This window comes from Halyomorpha halys, unplaced genomic scaffold (assembly GCF_000696795.3).
Source record: "Halyomorpha halys isolate HHAL.00 unplaced genomic scaffold, Hhal_1.1 Scaffold1289.1, whole genome shotgun sequence".
NCBI classification, from domain to species: Eukaryota; Metazoa; Arthropoda; class Insecta; order Hemiptera; family Pentatomidae; genus Halyomorpha; species Halyomorpha halys.
The window spans coordinates 186,222-205,281 of NW_027108374.1; the positions used below are offsets into that span (position 1 = coordinate 186,222).

The following is a 19,060-nucleotide window of genomic DNA, read 5'->3' on the forward strand; positions in this document are numbered from 1 at the left end:
ATATAAACAACACATGTTTTTCACCACTAAATAAAAAATTGAAAATGTGAATTTTCCTACTATGTTAATTTACTCATTGAAGCTTCTACGTTGTATTAATGGTACGTATTTTAAAAACATGTTTGATATAGGGGGGAAAAATCGATCTCTTAGATTATGGGATTTATTTAAAAAGTACATTTTTAATCACACCAGAGTTTTCCTATTTTAACCCAAAAAATAAAGACGTGCATACGTCTGATACAATATTTTCTGTTTAAATTGTCTATTGTTATAACGAAATTATACTTGTTTTGCAGCTACTAAGAGTTTTCCATGCCCTAAATTCATAAAGAGCAGAGTAATTAGTTGAAGATTGTTAACAGGCTGCAGGATTATCCCTTAAGAGAGACTGGTGCATTAATACTTTCAGGCCCAAGCAGTCAGTGGCGCCTTACTGGCGCCAGGCTTTCCAAGTATCCCATAAATTTAGAAAAGCTTAGTTAACAATTTTTTTTTCTCCACTGCTTTCTTAGGTTTGTAAAACATGAAACAAGTTAGCTGGAGTTAATGAAATTGTACCACTCTAAATTTCAAAAGCTCTCATGTTCGATTGTGTGTTAAATAGCTGTTTTGTGTTAAATAGAATGGGCCCTTACAAATCATCGAAGACTTGTTATGTGATTCATTTATCACGCGACATGTAATCAATGTTTGTCTGTTGAATAATATAATAGATAGCAGTCTGTGCTAGACACTTCAATTATCTATTTTAGGTTTAAAACACCTCTTCTGATTTACGGCTATTAAAATACTTATGTAGATGAATTTTTAATTTTACAATTTTTACTTACTAAGTCGTTAATTTTAAAATTTTTTAGTTATCGTGAATTAAGAATTTAAAGTTTTAAAATGTTCCTCTAAAATAATATGAATCGACACTGGAGGAAGAAATAAATCTATATAGAGATGAATCATTAATATGAAATGAATTAAGAAACTATTTTTACTGCTGTATATTTCTTGTTTCTAGTTAATGTTACATTTTATTTTATCATAAACGTCAACCGATGCTATAGTATGAATATATGCTAATTTCATAATATGGAAATTTAGTTTTAACTATTTTTTTTTTAATATTTATTTATTGCTATTTACACAACTGTACATTATAATACATTTAATAAATCTGATCTAAGTTAAATTGGAGTGTTACAGGCGTGTAGAGAAACTACGCTTTGGTAGCACTCTAATGAAATTGTACATTAGCTGGTCTCGTGGCCATCCTCTTTTCAGGCGCCTCGAAGGATTGTCAGGAATGGAAGAGGATGCAAGGTTATGATATGTGGTTTGGGCTAGATCGGTTACATAGGGAACATTAAGGTTTTTATGTATGATTTTATTTGTGACAAAGGAATGAGAATTGAGGATTTAACGAAGGATTTTGGATTTTAAGGATTGAATACGAGAAGAATTCGAAGGTTTAGTGGAGCCCCAAAGCTCAACCCCATATGTCCAGATTGGCCTTATTACAGTCATGTAGATCAGTCTTTTGTAATGTGTTGGAAGTTTAGACCGTTTGTCTAGTAAGTGCTGTATGTAATAGTTGAAATCGACGTGTAGTTTCCTGTCTTTTCTTAACTATTTAAAAATAATATTTCAAGATAAAACATCTGTCATAAGTATACAAAGATTATGTATTTGATCATATAATTAATTTGATTTTATTGAAAAATATGTATTGTATTTTGAAAAAATAAATATTAATTGCATGTCGTACATAGAAACTGCTTTAGCAAGTCGTACTTTGTATTTAGCTTAAATTTGTTGTTTATTTGTTTTAACTTCTTTTATTTTCCAAAAATATCTACGATACTCACTAAAGACAAAGAGAAAAAGCATTTTAATAATTGTTTTTTTTATTATTGAGAGAATAAAATTGATTAATGTATTTTATTTTAATGAAATAATTGTTTATTTTAGGCGGAATAAACTCTTACGTTTTAGGTATATATGAGACGTTTAGTGGATATGAATAAAGTCTTTGTCGAATTGAAAGAAAATTTGTCGAAGCGGAAAAGTCTTGAAAATAGTATAGATAAAACTAAAAAATCTGGAATATTACTATAAATTGCGAGTACGAATTTCCTGTTATGAATCAGAATCATTATTTGTCACAATAGGTTTACATAACAGATATACACCTGGATTCATTTGACATACCCAACGTATTATGGTGTGTTCTTTGATTGTTTGTGATAAACCGTAATCGATACTGTTACAAGAGCTAATATCGTATCTATGATATAAACTAGAATACATATATAAAGGAAATTTTTTGGTCATTACCTCATAATATTTTAGATGTGTGTAATCAACTTAATTAAATTCCTGATTTTCTTATATAAAATAATAAATTAAATTTAATGCAATATCATTGAAAGGTTTTGTTAAGAAACCCTGTATAAAGGATAGTTACAGAAATTAATTATTTTACGTACAATAATCATTTGTTATAATATAATAAATGTATCATTAAATTGATCAAAAATTCCTCTTTATTCATTATACTACCTAACAAAAAATACCAAACAACTATTTATAAAAACTAAATGTAAAATTTCGCTGCTTAAGATGCGATACCTCGTAACTCCGAATTAATTTATATGCCATTTTAAAAAATTAAATAAGATTTTTTATTCTTGAGATTAGAAAAAAAATACATAAGTATCCTTAAAAACAACTTATTGTTATGGTGTTTCTCTAAAATGATTTTTCGGACTTACGAGGTTTCACAGCTTCGGGGACGATTTTTAAGTTCTCTGAATTTACTGAGTTGTAAGTAAATTTTTCTTTTTAGTATTATTTTTGTACTATTTATTTATGAGTTGCAATAATAAGAAATCGTTTTATTAGAGCTGTTAACCCTATATAAAAATCATGCATGAAGTAGTTAATTTAGTTTTTAATTGGATCAATGATTTATTGTATATGGAGGTATTAAACTCTGTTAAAAAAAAAAAAAAAAACTTTTTTTTTTGTTTAATTATTCTCTGTTCAGTAATCGTTCCTAACTGGATGATTCACAAAGGATTTGTTATTTAAGTTGAAATAGGAACAGGGATTTTTATTCCCTCGATTTTAATGTAAAGTAGTGGGAAATTTTATATAAGGAATCTTCGATTTTGTTTTTAAGTTAAAACTTAATCTAATTTTTTCTTGACGTTCTGTAATAGGCTTTGGGATGCCTCGCATAAACTAGCTTGCACATGCAAGGTTTTACTAATAAGCGAAGAAGCCAAACCATGTGATCCAATGAAACGTTGCGTATACCTCATTTATACAAAATTTCTTTTACCCCGTTGGTTTTATATTTTATGTTCTTCATAAAGAAATTAGATTTGTTTAATTTTTTATTAATTTTTCGATTTATTTATTTTAATTTGTTTTTTCTTTCTGTTCTAGGTAAGTCCTCAGAATGCGTTGCATAGCGGATTTCCTACTTTCCTGTATGGTAACAAATTAAATTAAATTTTTCTTATTTGAAGTTTGAAAATGAAGTAGAATGAGTATTAAATCCTATATTTATCAGATTTTCATCCTGAATCCTTCTTGTGTTGATATAACGATATCAAGAATGTTGCGTGGGAAGTCCCGGGTTGCAGATTGCACTTGTCTTTGACCGGGGTCAAACTTTGAATTCTTTCACCTTAATAGGCAATGGCATCCCGTTCACCTACTTCGGCTCGACTCCTTCCAAAACAGAAGCATTAACCCGGAATCCTCTGGCAAGGTGTAAATCAAAACCTCTTGATGCCTATTTCCATGTTCATTTCCTCATCTACGATATCAGTTTTCCCTTTGAATAATATAGTTCTTAGATTACTGACTCACACTTTTATCAAAAGGGTAAACAGAAGATAACTTCCTTCTTCAGATATGACAAAAAAAATGGCTGCATTGTTCAAATTTATGTAATTTCGTCATCTTATACTTTATGTAATATTGTATATCGAGTGGTGTTGTGCTTATTGGTGTGTTAAGATAAGAAGTGTTAAACTCGAGTAAAACCCGAAAAATTATAATTTAAATTACATAAATGTGTATATTTGTAAAAATTAATGATTCACTGCTGGGGAAATATATGCATTATCGGGTCATATTTCCTTTACTTTTGGATTATTCTTTATTCGAAGTATATTGTTATTTTATTTTTTTATTTTTTTCACATTGAATGGTTCCACTGTTGCTATCGCGATTTGGCAAAATGGACTATCAACTTAGATCGAATTCTTCAACTATCTCAGAATCTGTCCTTAACGTGTTCTTTGTCTTATTTAAAGTCTTTGTTATAGGTGAAATAAAATAATTAAACCAGGGACAGTCACTCTTTTTTTTTTTTTTTTTAAGCTACATCACAATGTGCATATAAAGCAATAAAATGACATTACTTATAAATTTACTGTTTGAAGACAACAATCACTACATTAAAGAAAATGGCAAAATTGTCTTAGCTTTTCACATCTTCTTTCGATTTAATTTAAATTAAAAAAAAATCCCTTTGTGATGATCAATTACCCTATTTATATCTTGGTTTTGTACAGGGATGACGAAACAATATATATGCTTGGTTTTGTCTAAGAGAGAAACATCGTTCCTTTGGAAGTATGATATTTAGAAATGTCAGATTATATATTTATGTAGAACATTATTCACTTGTATAATTTCCCTATGTAATGTATATTTCATCAAATTTGTGACTAATGGTAAGTTACCAATTTATTTTCCATTATGAAATTAGGAATTTTGTATTTATCAATTAGTATTACAATCTGCCACAACCTTGTGCAATAAGTAATAGTGTTAAATATTAAAATTCATACCAAAAGTAAAAAAAAAATAATATATGTAAATAATAATAACTAATAAAATCTCTAAATGTTTATAAACTGAAAGATAAATAAAATTCATTATGAAATTAGGATTAAGCAGTTTTGATTGGAGTTCTATCACTGAGTAGATTCCCCCCATGTTTGTATCATGTCAGTTTATTACTATTAGTAAATTTACTTGTTGTATATATTTTAAACAGCTGTAAAGGAAAATAAATAAATTATAAAAAAATAGTTTTTATTACACTAAAATTGTATTTGATGGGATATTATATATACCTATTTAGGGTGGTTCAACTATTTGATACTGTTATATCATTTAATTAAATAATTCCACAATGACCTGGATAAATAATAATATATTATTTTGATGCCCATTATTACATATGACATAAATTTATAATTTAGGATTGATCAATATTTTAACGCGTATCAGAAAATTGAAAAAAAAAATATAAATAAAAATAAGTATTTAGAGTTATTTAAACTAGAAAATAAAGGATATAAATAAAAGGAAATTAATTTTTAAGAAAAATGACAAGATTATATTTATCAAATCTCAGTTTTAATCATATTTTTCCCTTTATTATTTCCCCAATTAAATTTTAAATGTATAAATGTATTTCGTATTCTGCTAAGATCTGCGAAGTTAGTCCTTACAATTTGATCACCCGAATAGATAGGGCTCATAAAATGGTAGTAATATTATTTTCGGCTTCCGAATTATTTTTCAATATACGTGTGCCACTCCATCCATTCCCACGCGATTTGAGATATACCATGGAGGACTGATTAGTGAAAGAACAATTCACAATCCTGTTTATCAACTATCAGACAAAAGAAGGAGCTAGACAAGAAATGGAGGAACAAAAAGCCCTCGGTTTAGACAAAGAGAGTGGGGTGGGAGAAGCGGAGCAGGTGGGGGTTGACGATGCTTCGGTCGCTCAGTCTACGTCCGACAACTGCAGAAATATGAAGTCACCGTCAAGAGATATCTTTGGTGCCGAATTTAATGGTACACCCAGTCACCAGAGGCAAGTTTTTCTTTAGTATTTTTTGGGAAAATATGATAGATATATTGATTTATTGAACATATTTTTTTTCTTCTGATGATGTAACATTGACAAATTAAGATTTTTTTTTTATTCTGATGATTAATAGGGAATTATATTTTTAAATATATAATGATTAGCAAAAATTATCACAATGAAGTGAAAAAACTAATGAATTTAGCTTTGAGAACTTTTTTACAATTGTATTTATATTTTTTTACTAACTTTTTCAGGGTTCAGAATTTAACGAAATCAAAATAACTTTTTGTGATTATATTTTTAAATATATATATATATAAATGCTAGTTATAAATTTCTTCAGTATCTCACTAAAATTATAATATTAGTTTCTAAATAAATTTTTATATTCATTTGAGCTTACTTGAATACTATGTAAATATTAAAGGTTAACATGCAAAACATAAATTGACGTGTTACAGACATTATTAATTTTTTCTTATGTTTTTCATTAATGGTGGAAAACATGGGAGACTAAATTTATATAGCTTTTTATGAGCACCATTTTTAATTTTTTTTTTTAACAAGATAATTACAATTATTTGTTGGGTTATTTTCTTTCAGCAAAATATACCTTCTAGGATTTACTGCGTATGATTTTATGAAAATAAAAAAGAAATATTTTCTATCAGGATCTCTTTTTCTTCAAATTTTTTGTTATATTATTACTTTTATATGTAAATAAAAAAATATATATTGCCATTCTTTTTAAATGGATATTGTATAGATAGGATTTATTTCATTAATATATTTTAATGAATTCAGTTTTCCTTGTAACACAAATCCTTCACTATTGACTGGCTGACATCCTACGCATGCGACATGTCTCAACATGCTGTCAAACTTGCTTGGATACGTGTGGGGGGAAATTTGTTTGGGGCTATTTGACAAATAGTCGGGTTCCCATTCCGTCTCCCCAATCTAGCAGACGATTAGCCCATCATCGGAAATGATTTTATTCAAACGTTCGTGTCGGCGCAACTCATTTAGATCAATTTCTCGACCTTGCTCCTCATGATCCATAAAATTTCTTAATGTTTGCTGCGGTTCCCATAGCGTCGTCTCGAAACCCCCTCGACAGAAGAGAATTACGACACAAGATGGCGTGCCGGCACAATGCCCTGTTTAAGTCCCTTTTCTCTTGCATATTCTCGATTAGTTTTCTCTTTCTACAAGATAACTACAATTGTAAAAATGAGTCAGCTGTCGCACTGCTGATTACCGAATCCTTCGAGGTAATCTTTTCTTCATGGTGCAATCTACTTGTACTCAGTGGTAAAATCATGGGTCTAATGTTCCTTGCAGAAAGGGTAGTGACCGCTGTAGGAATCTTAAACTCAATTGCTTTAAATGAAGCTTAATTGCTTCTATTCCAATTTACAGTCGCTGAGCTTGTTTTTTAATTTTAATTATTTTTTATTTGTCTCCTCTCTTCCTTCCACACGAGTTGTAGACGCATGGTGTAACTTTCTCGTATACAATGATGAGGATAGAATATCATACACCTCGCTTTTGTTTTGTGTGCATCAAGCGTGGAACGTTGTAACTGAGTTCGGATCTGATGAAGGACGCAGTTACTGGATATGGTCTACCAGAAGTCCTAGATCGATATGGTCATCGATTCTAAACTTTTATGTTAACTTGGGAGTTTAACAAATCTCACAAATTATTTTCTTATTAAAATAATAGCTGTCCCTGACAATGTTACCTAAGTGAATATTTGTTTTTCGATACTACAAATGAATTTCCTTGTAAGTTTATAAATAGTGTGTAAAAAAAAAAAAAAAAGAGTATATTTTTACATCCAAAATTATCATTAGTTAAAACATCATACGAAATCTGCTGTCCACTAGACTCTCCTTTTCCTCATTTACAATGTATCAATTAAATAACTGATTTTTTTTTTTAATTTCGAAATTATATATATTTAAATTTAACAATTTTTAATTTTGGCTCATTGGGCTTTAGCTCCAAGACCTATGTTTGAGTCCGAGTACAGAAAGCGCTCTGTTCGTTCTGTCTTGTTCTCTTCTGCTGTCAGGATATCCTACTGTGGCACACTCAGACTTTAAAAGAGAGTATTCTGGCCCTGTATATAGTCTGGGGGTTTAGCTGTCGCCATCATTAAGTCTTAGATCACTAAGCACAAAGTGCTTACTGCTTTAACCGAAGAGCATCATAAGTTTATTGTTTCTTTTTATTATTAGCTATAAAAACTTTCAATTATTAATATCATGTGTAAGATCTTCAGAGTTGTATGTTATTATTCCAAGATCAATTCATTCAAGGAAATTTACTTATGTACTATATTTTATCGAATAAAAATTATCGTTTAAGTAAGTCCTACTTTATTGATTTTGTGTCTGTGTGTGTGTGTGCACTCTGATATATCTGTATACACATTATCTATCTGTTATACCCCGTATTCAGTCTGCCTCATCATGAACGTTTAGGGACTAATTAAAACTCGTATCTCATTGTTAGTTATCTTAGTGAGATATATGCTTCCTTCTGGTTACTATCTCAGTTTATTGGATTTAGAATGCTCTATTATTGAACATCCTATTTCAGATAATCTTTCTTTGATTATATTCGTATCATTCTTCTAATTGTGTTTATGGGCTTTAAAATAATATTCATCAGGTCAATTTCCTGTGTGTGGGTAGTGTAATAAATATTCAAATGCTAATGGGTATTATATTTATTTATTTCTAAATACATCATAGAGACATCATAATGGGGTTAGTCACTTTATAGGGATGAGTTAGTTAAATTAATGCATTTTAAATTTAATTATATTTCTTTAATTTAAATTTGACTGGAGTTTCGTGCGTTCGGGTTTAAAATAATAATATAATATAAATTTAGCCTCAAAAATCTTTTAGAACCTTAAATCTCAATTTCGTGAAAAAATTAATTTTTATGATTAAAATTGTGTCAATTTTTTTTATATGTTTTAAATTACTGTATATTTTTTCCTATTGCAAATTTAAGAAAACCATTTAATGAGAATTAATTTCTGAATTTTCATACCAATTAGTTTTTATAATTAATGTTTCCATTAACATGATCGCATTATTAAAATCTGCCTTTCTTTTTGACCTATTATAAGAGAGATTATTACGGTTTGCTAACTACCATAATTTAAATAGTTTCACTTCTCTCTGGTACAGTGCATACGATATTATACCACTTTCCACTTATGGTTAATTTATCACACCACACATAAAGTTCATGTTCGTAAAATATTTGATATTTTGTCAAAAATTGATAAACTGTTGATGAAGATTTTACTTTTAAATAATTTTTATTTATTTATTTTATCAGATTTTTAAAAATATTTGTTTTTACTATTTTTCATATTATTAGGAATATTGTTAATTGAATGATGTATTTTCTCTGTTTCAAATTATGATTAGCGAAGTAAACTACAATTATTTTAAACATGAGGAGGATATGGTAAGAATTGCGGATGTGAAATGGACAGAACTAAGTTTTAATTATTTGTGTTATACACTCAGCTGATTATTGATTATTATTAATTATTATTATTAATCTGTTATAATGATTATTACAGTATTATTGAATAACCATGTATATATAACGCTATGGGACAGATCGCGTGCTGTACTGAAGAAGCGCCGGGGCGTCGAAAGAATGCCGGATGAGTCAGGGGTCAGCCCTGGGGCAACAGCGATTTACGACCAATTGACGTGCCACGCCCGACTTGTACATAATCAGCATTTTTTTCTTAAGAAGCGGAAGATTGTGGAATATAGTTATTGTTAATTATACAAAAACTGAAATTGATGTCTGTGAACGAAATTTTATCTAACATAGCAAATCTTTGCCTTGGTTTGACTAGGTTTAACTAACAAAAAAGGCAAAATTCTTTTTCCCTTAAAAAAAAAAAAATGCATCGGTTGATAACAATTAATAGCAGTTCCTGACATAGTTATATCTATTGGCAACTGTTAAGGAGAAATTGTAATTTTGAAGAATTTATCACAAAATTATGGTTATTGCAGTTAGAATCTTGTCAAACCAAAGTCAAGATTTATCTTTTGTGCAATTAAAATTATTTATTGATTATAATGAAATATATAGTTTGTTGTATTACTTACTCCTTGTCTAAATCCAAATATTAAATAATTTTATGACTAGCAAACAGATTTGGTTTATATTGACTTCACCTGCAATACTTGTGTATTAGAAATACTGTTGCTGTGAAGACATGAAGTGTAACTTTCGTTCTAGGTCAACTTGTTTTATTATTAAGAAAAATAAAATAAAAGTGCATACTACCTTACTCAATAATTGTAACGGTTGTTTGTTTAATGTATTTTAAGCATTGCGCAATAAACTTTATACATTAGTGACGTTTTAAATGCTGATGTAATTGGGCAGTTTGTTGGGATTTTAAATAATTTATTTTGATGTTGAATTTTAATTTTATATTAAAAACCCTTTGCATCACAGTTTCCCAATGTTTTATATTTAATTTTAATTAATTAAATTTCAAACCGCGCTTTGACATTATCTGAATTGTCAGTTGAATTTTAGTTCAGCAGTAGTATTTGAAGGAGGTGTATTGAAATGTAGCAAATGTTTTTATTTTTTTTACCCTAAAAATAATTACGTAATAAATTTTGAATCACTTACAGAATAAAAGTGATTAATACAAAGGTAAATATACTTCTATGAGACTCGTTTTTTGTTAGCATCGATTGTGTGGCGGGGAATTTCTCTCAGTCAGAATTCTGACTCATATTGAGGATCGATGCTGTTAAAGCTTTCGATGCAGTTAGCTACAGATATCACTGTATAATTATAAAATATTCTTCCTTTTATTTCAGTACAGTCGTAGTGTCCTTAAAGCTGAACAATACCAGACACTTGACCGTGCAGCTTGGAGCGTAATCCGAATCCTGGAGGTCGAGACGAGATTGTATTCATTGCGTATGATGGGAGTCCAATTAAAATAAGTTATCCAAAGCAGGTCCGTGGCTGGCTGTTATTGAAGCTCTTCGATCTTCGACAATATTTCTCAATTTATATAAGCCATTTTTGTAACTGATCATTTAATTGTTGTGCATTCGAAGGTTGTTTGTATATTGAATGTGAAGGTTATGATTGATGGGGACAGATCAAGGTGAATAAAGCATTCTATTGGCTAGTCCAATTTTTTTTTACTCATGATAAAATAAATCAGAAATGAAGGAATGTTTTATTTACTTCAAATAGTTCGATCTGTCATATCAATTCTGAGCATTGTTTACTGTAATGTATAATACTCAGAGTATTTTTATTTATCAGGATGTGTACTGGATCTGGAAAAGTTAGAGTAGTCTGAGAATATTTTTAAACTTGAAATAGATAATTTTGAAAACTTTAGAAGACAGATATAATATGTCACAATAATTTTTCATAGTTCTGCTTTACGCAAAAGTATTCATAGGCTTTTTATAAAAATTCTTGGACATTATCGAAATAGACATTATATTATAATAAAACGACATGTATTTTAATGCCCTAGAATTTTTGTAAAAATTAACTAAAAAAATTAAGACATACAAAGCTATGGTTAAGGTTAAGCACCCTGTTTGACACAAATTATTAAATCTTGGAAAAATAAAAATTTAAATATGAATAATTGTATTTGGGTTCCCTAGTCTCCTTCAAAATATAAAAAATAATAATATTTACTGACGAACCTAGAGGTTCAGACTTTTTGATTCTAGTTTTACTATTCGGGTGAATTATATCAATTTCTATGGTTGGATTATCATTTCCGGCATTTCTGCGAAGCCAATTATGCAAGGTTAGAAGAATGATCAGCGCTGGGAAAGAATTTTGAAAAACTCGTTATACCTTCCCTCATTACTCGGTTCGATGTTCTCAGTTCTTTTCTTGTGGGTTTCTTTCAATGCGCAGCCGCAGTCCATGGTTGTGGTTTTTGATGATTCCCTTAACCAATGAACGTAAAATCTTCACGGATCGAAAACCTCGTGTCTTCATTTCCTTGAACTTAAAAAAAAAAATAAAATGGATGCTTATCCATATGCTTTCTTTTTCTTCTATCTGTTGCTGCATTCGCGTATTGCCAATTTTGTTTGCATCCTAATAATAAAATTTTTGATGCGAGTGAATGTAATTGGAAAATTAAACTTAATGGCTGGAGAAAGTTATTAGGAAGCAATCTTCATTTCAGCCAAGTCTCTCTTTATTTGAGATGTTAATTTTTTATACTATAAATTAATGGGTGTTAGTTGAATTCGAATGCTGCCTATTCGATTTTAACCTTCGAATTTTTTTTGTTTTCTATAGAGTGCTTATGATGGGAAAACAGAACTTAATAATGATTAAAGAAATGTGTTTAAAAACTTTCTTCATATTGCACAAGTCACCTCACTTTACTTTTTCAATAATAATTAATTACGGTTTACGGAAACTTTCTCTCATTGGCTGTTGGGTGTGTTTGAAAACATTTTTATGGCTGTCATCGTTGTTTCTCCTTGCGTTGATATTGAAAGCTCCTCGAGTTGGTATCCTTCAATTAGGCAATGGTGGGTTGCTTAAGGATATGCGTGGTCATCATTACAATTGTTTCTTGTTGGAAGATTTGTTAGTTCCATCAGATATTGAAAAAGATTAATTAATCCTCCTTCAAACCTGCTTTGAAACCTTCAACAACGAATTATCGATATCAAGGCCGAATACTGAATCACTAGGTTTTGCATAAACATAATCGATTTATTTATCTCTATCTTCCGCTATATATGGAATGTATGTTTGTTAATGTGATTTCAACACATCGCACCAATAAATCTGTTTTGTGGGATCTACTTAACCTTAAATGCCTCGCTTATGACCTTCTGCTACCAAAGATAAAACTTATCCCATTAATGACAGGCCATTTGCGAAATTGTTGCGTGGGAAGGTTAATACAGTGTTATAAGGTGTCGTCCGGTCCATTTTCCGATTAAATATAGCTTTGATAGCGTGATGGATCGGCGGTTAATTTATATGATAGATGTATAATAAGGCTATTTGTAATTTGCTTCCGTTCGTTCCCATGCAAGCTCCAGATGCAGACTGCAGAACCTGTTTTATAATTACGAAAATGGCAAATTGTGGACGGTCGAGTTTAGTTCACATTGATATTAAATGTTTTGCATATTTTAGATTCTTTACTTTTGATACAACAAGGGATGTCTTTCAATATAATTTATTTGTTTTTAAATCATATTACGTTGGTTACATACGACCTTAACTACTTAGTGATGTCAAAAATTTATTTTTCTACTAATCCAAAACTTTTTCAACTTAACAAAAAATGCCATAATTTTCTAATTTTTTTTTCTCGCGAAATATATAATATTTATAAAATTTCAATAATTTTAAAATTATGGATTTTACTATTTTTCTTATATATATTATTTACTGCCAACCTCCTGTTTTGATACTTAATTTATTAGTCTTAATTATTTACTTTTATATGCCTTGAAATATATAAAATTTGCGTTTTAATTTGTTTTGATTTCCTCATTGAAAGTATATTTTTTTAATTAAATAGGAAATGATAAAAAGCAATGTCTAGGTTGTGCTTTAAACCAATGACATAGCCAATGCTCATTTAACACTCAACTTTTAAAAACCCACTCCAACCGTGAAAATATCATAATATAATGTTTTTCAACGTATAGTTTATACAAAATAAACCAATTTAAGTAAAAGAAAAATAATAATTTGTTGTTTATTATTTTCTTTAGATTTTTTTTTATGGGAAATTACAAAAATAATGATAACTTCAACACAATCCTATCGATCTACACAAAATTTGGGGACGTATGTAGGTTAGTAAGTTGATGCGCGCATTGCACCGAGTTTTTCTGTAATTAGTTTACCTGATTAGGCGATCCTTTATCTTACTTTTCCCCGTTGAAATGAATTATTATGTGCCATAAGTATTTTGAATGCATATTCTCATGCTTTTAGTCGGCCTTCTATTTGTCAAAATATTACATCAGACATGCTTGAACAAAATATTTATCTCAGGATCATGATCCACATTTAATATTTGTAACTATAATTAATATTATCGCTTCGATGCTTCTTAGTAAATTGTATTAAATAAGTCATGTTATTCTGATCACGCAAGCGTGTGATTACTTAGCAAGTGGAGAGAAGTAATGCTTGGTACAATAATAATTTTTTTCTTCTCAATTTTAACAAATGAAAATTACTTGTTGTAGTTTCACTAATTGGAAAATTTTTATGACTTAGACTTGAGGTGAGTTATATAATAAATATTGTTTTTCGCCATCTTTTAGCCGCCGACCTCGAAGGCAGCGGGTGGGTTGGAATCCATTTTCATATTCGTAGCCATATGCTTCCTGATCATGAGACTATGGCGTCATTATCTTGACGGTGATGTCCATATGGTGCACAAACTGTCTATTCTTTATCGTCTGTTGACGCAACCAAAATACTTGAGAAAAGTTGCATGGTTTCTGTGGTTGACCAAGTTTTTTATTCCGTAAATATTGAAATCCTTCCTAGATATTCGATATTATGGCATATTCTTGGTTATGAACACACCAGCCTTACTTTCCTGTGCGGTGTGGGTGTTATAATGGGAAGTGGTAATTCATCGCCTCGGTGTCTCCGTTGGGTTACAGGTGTACCTTGACGACTAATATTTTTTTTTCTTCTCGACCTGCGGTCGCTGCTTCCAGGCCTATAATCTTTTTTTTCGATTGGTCAACCAGTATTGTTCATAGTCCTCCCAAGCGACCATATTGACTCATAGTTTAAGAAAAGATCAATCACTAACTGCTGTATCTACTCTTTCTGAATGTTATAAGTAATTATTTGAATTTATAGATTAAGCACTAGAGACTGTGATACTTTTTAATGTCTAAAAGTGTAATTGATAATATAGCTAAAAGAAATAAACCAATTTTTCTACATAAAGTATGTAAGAAATGGTCAGAGAATGTTAAGGTTTCTGATTAATATTTAAGCCTTATATTTAGAAATCTTTGTAATTACGATGTATTTTTTCTTCGGTGGAATCTGATTTTGGATGTTGGACCATCATCATCCATCGACAACTCGTAACTCCAGCTCTCATATTTTTCAGACTAAACTTTTCACATTTGTCCTGTTTTTATTTTGATTTAGAGATAGTAAGATCAACTTACCAGCCTACATACGTCACTACATTTTGTGTAGTTCGATGGGATTGTGCTGAAGTTATCACTATTTTTGTAATTTCCTATAAAAAAAAAAAAATGGATCTACTTAAATAATTAAAAACACATAGACAATGGAAAATATCCGCCTGTCGAAATTTGTTGTTAAAAATTAGTATTTTAGGATTTCTGAAAATGGAATCACTTTTCTATTACTTAATTAATATTATATTGCATAATTATTTTTATTGCTGTAATATTTTCTATTATTATTTCATTTATACTTTATTTTTTCTTTCTTTCTTTCATTATTTTGTCCGGTATATATAGAACCATCATCATCTATCGACAACTCATAACTTCAGCTTACATATTTTTCGGACTAAACTTTGCATCTGTGTCCTGTTTTTATTTTGATTTACAGATAGTAAAAAAACAATTTATCCCTTTCTTTTATTATTTCTTATTAAATTCCATCCTCTACTTTTTAGTTAACGCATGCACAAATTTAGTTTCCTTAGTACCACTATATTTCGAAAACGGCTTGTCCTATTCACCCCAAAGTTGGAAGTTAGCATGAAAATGAACCCCACTATCACTTTTATTAAATTTCATTCTTTATTTTCGCTCATACTTGCGCAGAAATTTTTTTTTTTTACACAAACCTTTCATACACGGGACGCCCTAGTCAACCTTATTTTCATACGGCAAATCAAATTTATTTAAAAATAAAAATGCTAAAATTTATTCTCAAATCTATATTTTTACCTCGAAATAGAAATATTAAAAATGATCGAGAAGTTATGATGACCTGTATTCTTGGCTGTAGTTTCCTTGTTATTTTAATCTTTATTTAATTTAATTTAATGTATCTAAAGGACGAAATGAGTTCAGGTGGCTTCGCTTCTCAGTAGATAATGTCCATCGGTTATATTATACTATGCTATCTAGTTAGTCTACTTACTTAACACTCTACTTATTCTTTTAACATAGTAAACTACCTCAGTTACTAGCCTTTTTCATGGACTGAAGCCGATGAATTATAGTAGTCATTACTATGCACCAGCCTTGTACCGATTTAACCAAAATGCAATGTTTAGTCCTTAGAAGGGAGACATTACATCAAACTGTTCCACCGAAACGAGCGGTTATTGTACCAGAAAGGGAATTGATAACTGGTGTTCATTGGTACTTTTGGGGCTATCTGGGTCTATTAGGGTTGAGTGGTTGATGCATGGACTGCATGATTATGGGGCTGGAGGTTGCTTAGAGCATTCAGAAAACAAACATTTTGTGCCCTGTATTAGTACATAGCCTCCGTTTTATTTAATAAATTAAGGAGTTAGGTCATAAATGTTTGTTAATTATTATATTTTTCGATCAGTAATATTACCTTAAGTTAATATCAGCATTGTTCTTTAATATATAAAAACAAATTTCCTAAAAAGTCTTTTATCAGTTTATAAAATCTACCCTAAAAAGCCGATTATGTCAAAATTTTAATCCGTAAAAAAAAGTTATATGTTACAGTGTTATGTTTTACAACCAAACATCTCATTTTCCGTTTTTTTTTATCTTCATTTAATCTAGGATTGAATTAAAGTATTCTACATACAATTCCCAGGGATAAGACTGCTAACTTAAATTGAATTTACTGTAATATTCATCTTTATTAGCAGTCATTTGATTATTTTTATATTTTCCAAATGGTTTAAAATGTCTAAAATATTATTGTAGTAACAGTAAATGTCTTCATTTCCCTAAAAGTTCTTTGAAGTCCTGTAAAACGAACCCGTGTCTTTACAGTTCATAACCAGATCTGAGAAAAACTTATCACTGATTGCTGTTTATAAAGCTCTTTTACTCCTAGTTATTTTGAAATAGCTTTTTCCTACCATAAGATAAGAGAAAAACATTAAAAAATGTTGCATGCTAAATGAATCAAATTTTAAATTACTAAATAAACGATTTTATATTATTAACCAAGCAATTAATCTGGCTGTATATCTTTATAATCACGGTTATCGACCTTTGTAGGCCGAATATTTTGCATATTAGTCATGTATTTTTTTTTTTTTTTTAGTGCTTAGTTAATTTTTGACTTAATTTAAAATTTTAAAGGTATTCATATTTATAATGGACTTAATACTCGAATACTTTCCTGAAAATATTGCACTGATAAAAATTGTTGCTCCTTTAAATAATAGTCTCTTATTATTGTGTTCTAATTCGATGACCAATCAACGGGAGGATGTCCTTATAGAGGCTCCAATAAGGATAAACAAGACAAAAAGGAAAAGTGAGATGGAAAGCGGCTCCCTTGCCCAAGGTTGGTTCGGGCGTGGACCGAACGCTCGCCTCCGCACTCTGGGCCTTGTAGATCAGCATTAACATAGTATAGAAACGTTGCTGACACACTGGTCTATGTTTACGTTGTATGCTCTTTATGATAGGCTGTTGACGTTATGTCATAGTATAGGTTGGAAGAGTTGTCTATCAGAAGTCGTTGTGTAAAGTTTAGTATGGATGATGTGATCTAGATTTTGTTTTATTCATACGCGGTGTTATCTTATACTGTATAACTTAGCTTCGGTAATCTCTTTGATATTCAGTCAGAAACATCTAAACGATAAATACTCAAAACTTTCCTATTTGAAGCATATATTTCGCTGGTTTTCTTGAATGGTGCTATATCTGACAATTTTTTAAATTAAAACTCAACGTTTTCCAAAGATAGTACAGTTTTATTTTGTTTACTGTAGTGATCTTACAGACTTTCCTAAAGATATTAGAGTTGTTACAAATTAACTCCAGATTATAGTACAATCTGTTAAATATCTCAAACATAAAATAAAATGAAAAAAAAAAAACAACTTAGGTTTGTCAGGTGTAACAAAAACAGCAGTATGTACTCTAAACTTTAATCACGCATGCCAAAATATTAGGACACAAAAGAGAGATGTTTAACATATTTTCTTTTAACGTCATTTTTATCTAAAATTTTGAAGAAATCTTAAAGTTTGCTTCGTTTATTATCTCTTAGTTGTTTTCAGAATCATAAAAATATATAATGTAAATATAAAACATTTAATGATCATTTCTAACTCATTCATCGCCTATTGTTTTAAAAAATTGAATTCCTTAAATGCTTAGCAATTTCATTTCAACTAAAAAAGAGAAATAAAATATTTTCAACTGAATGATTGACAAGTTTAGTTTCTAGATTATTGATAGATTGAGAAATATAGGTAAGGGAAATACATATTAATCAATAATAATTTTGAACCTAAAAAAAGAAATAATTCTACAGTAAATAAGACATCACAACATTCGCGACACACCGACATACCGAAAATAACAATCGTAGACAACTAATTTGAAGTATTCCTTCATCTATAATAGAAAAAAAAAACTAGCTTTGTTAACTTTTAACTGGTGGCTGAAAAAATAAAGTGTTGAATAAACTTTAAATAATCTTTTGATTAAAATCGTCTAATAAGGCATTGTAAATCAGCTAGAAATTTCTGTGAATAATTAGTCAAAAATGTTAAAGCCGTGAACCAGTAAATGTTTTTTTTTGTCCTACATATGAATGTTGACACTTCAAGGGCCTATTTTCAAATATTTTCCATAAAAAAAGTATAAATCTTGTCAATAATTGGGTATTTTATCAGTTATTAAATAATACGAATAGTAAAAAGTAGAAAATAAGCATTAACACAAAAGAAACAAACAAATAAAAATATACTAGTTACGTATTAGATTTTAATAATATTTATTTTATAAACCACATTAAGGCTGATCCAGCAATTTCACCCGAATTAAGCCGAAGACGCCCGAACGACAGTTCATACTCAATAAGATAGGATTTTCGGTTTTATTCTTTAGTGCCAGAAAGAGAGGACAGTTTGTTAAACGATGA

At 29.6% G+C, this 19,060-nt stretch overlaps 1 protein-coding gene across 3 annotated transcripts in view; it reads left to right on the forward strand.

Moving 5' to 3' along the window:
* Jupiter (microtubule-associated protein Jupiter) overlaps positions 1–19,060 on the forward strand; it is a 205,500-nt gene that overhangs the window by 177,859 nt on the left and 8,581 nt on the right. Inside the window, exon 1 of one of the 3 annotated variants that reach the window (XM_014434042.2) lies at positions 5,715–5,905. The exons of the other annotated variants lie outside the window; for them this stretch is intronic. Coding sequence (XP_014289528.1) covers positions 5,730–5,905 — 176 coding nt within the window. The 5' untranslated portion in view covers positions 5,715–5,729. Of the gene's footprint in view, positions 1–5,714; positions 5,906–19,060 lie in introns of those variants that run through there. 3 annotated transcript variants of the gene reach the window in all.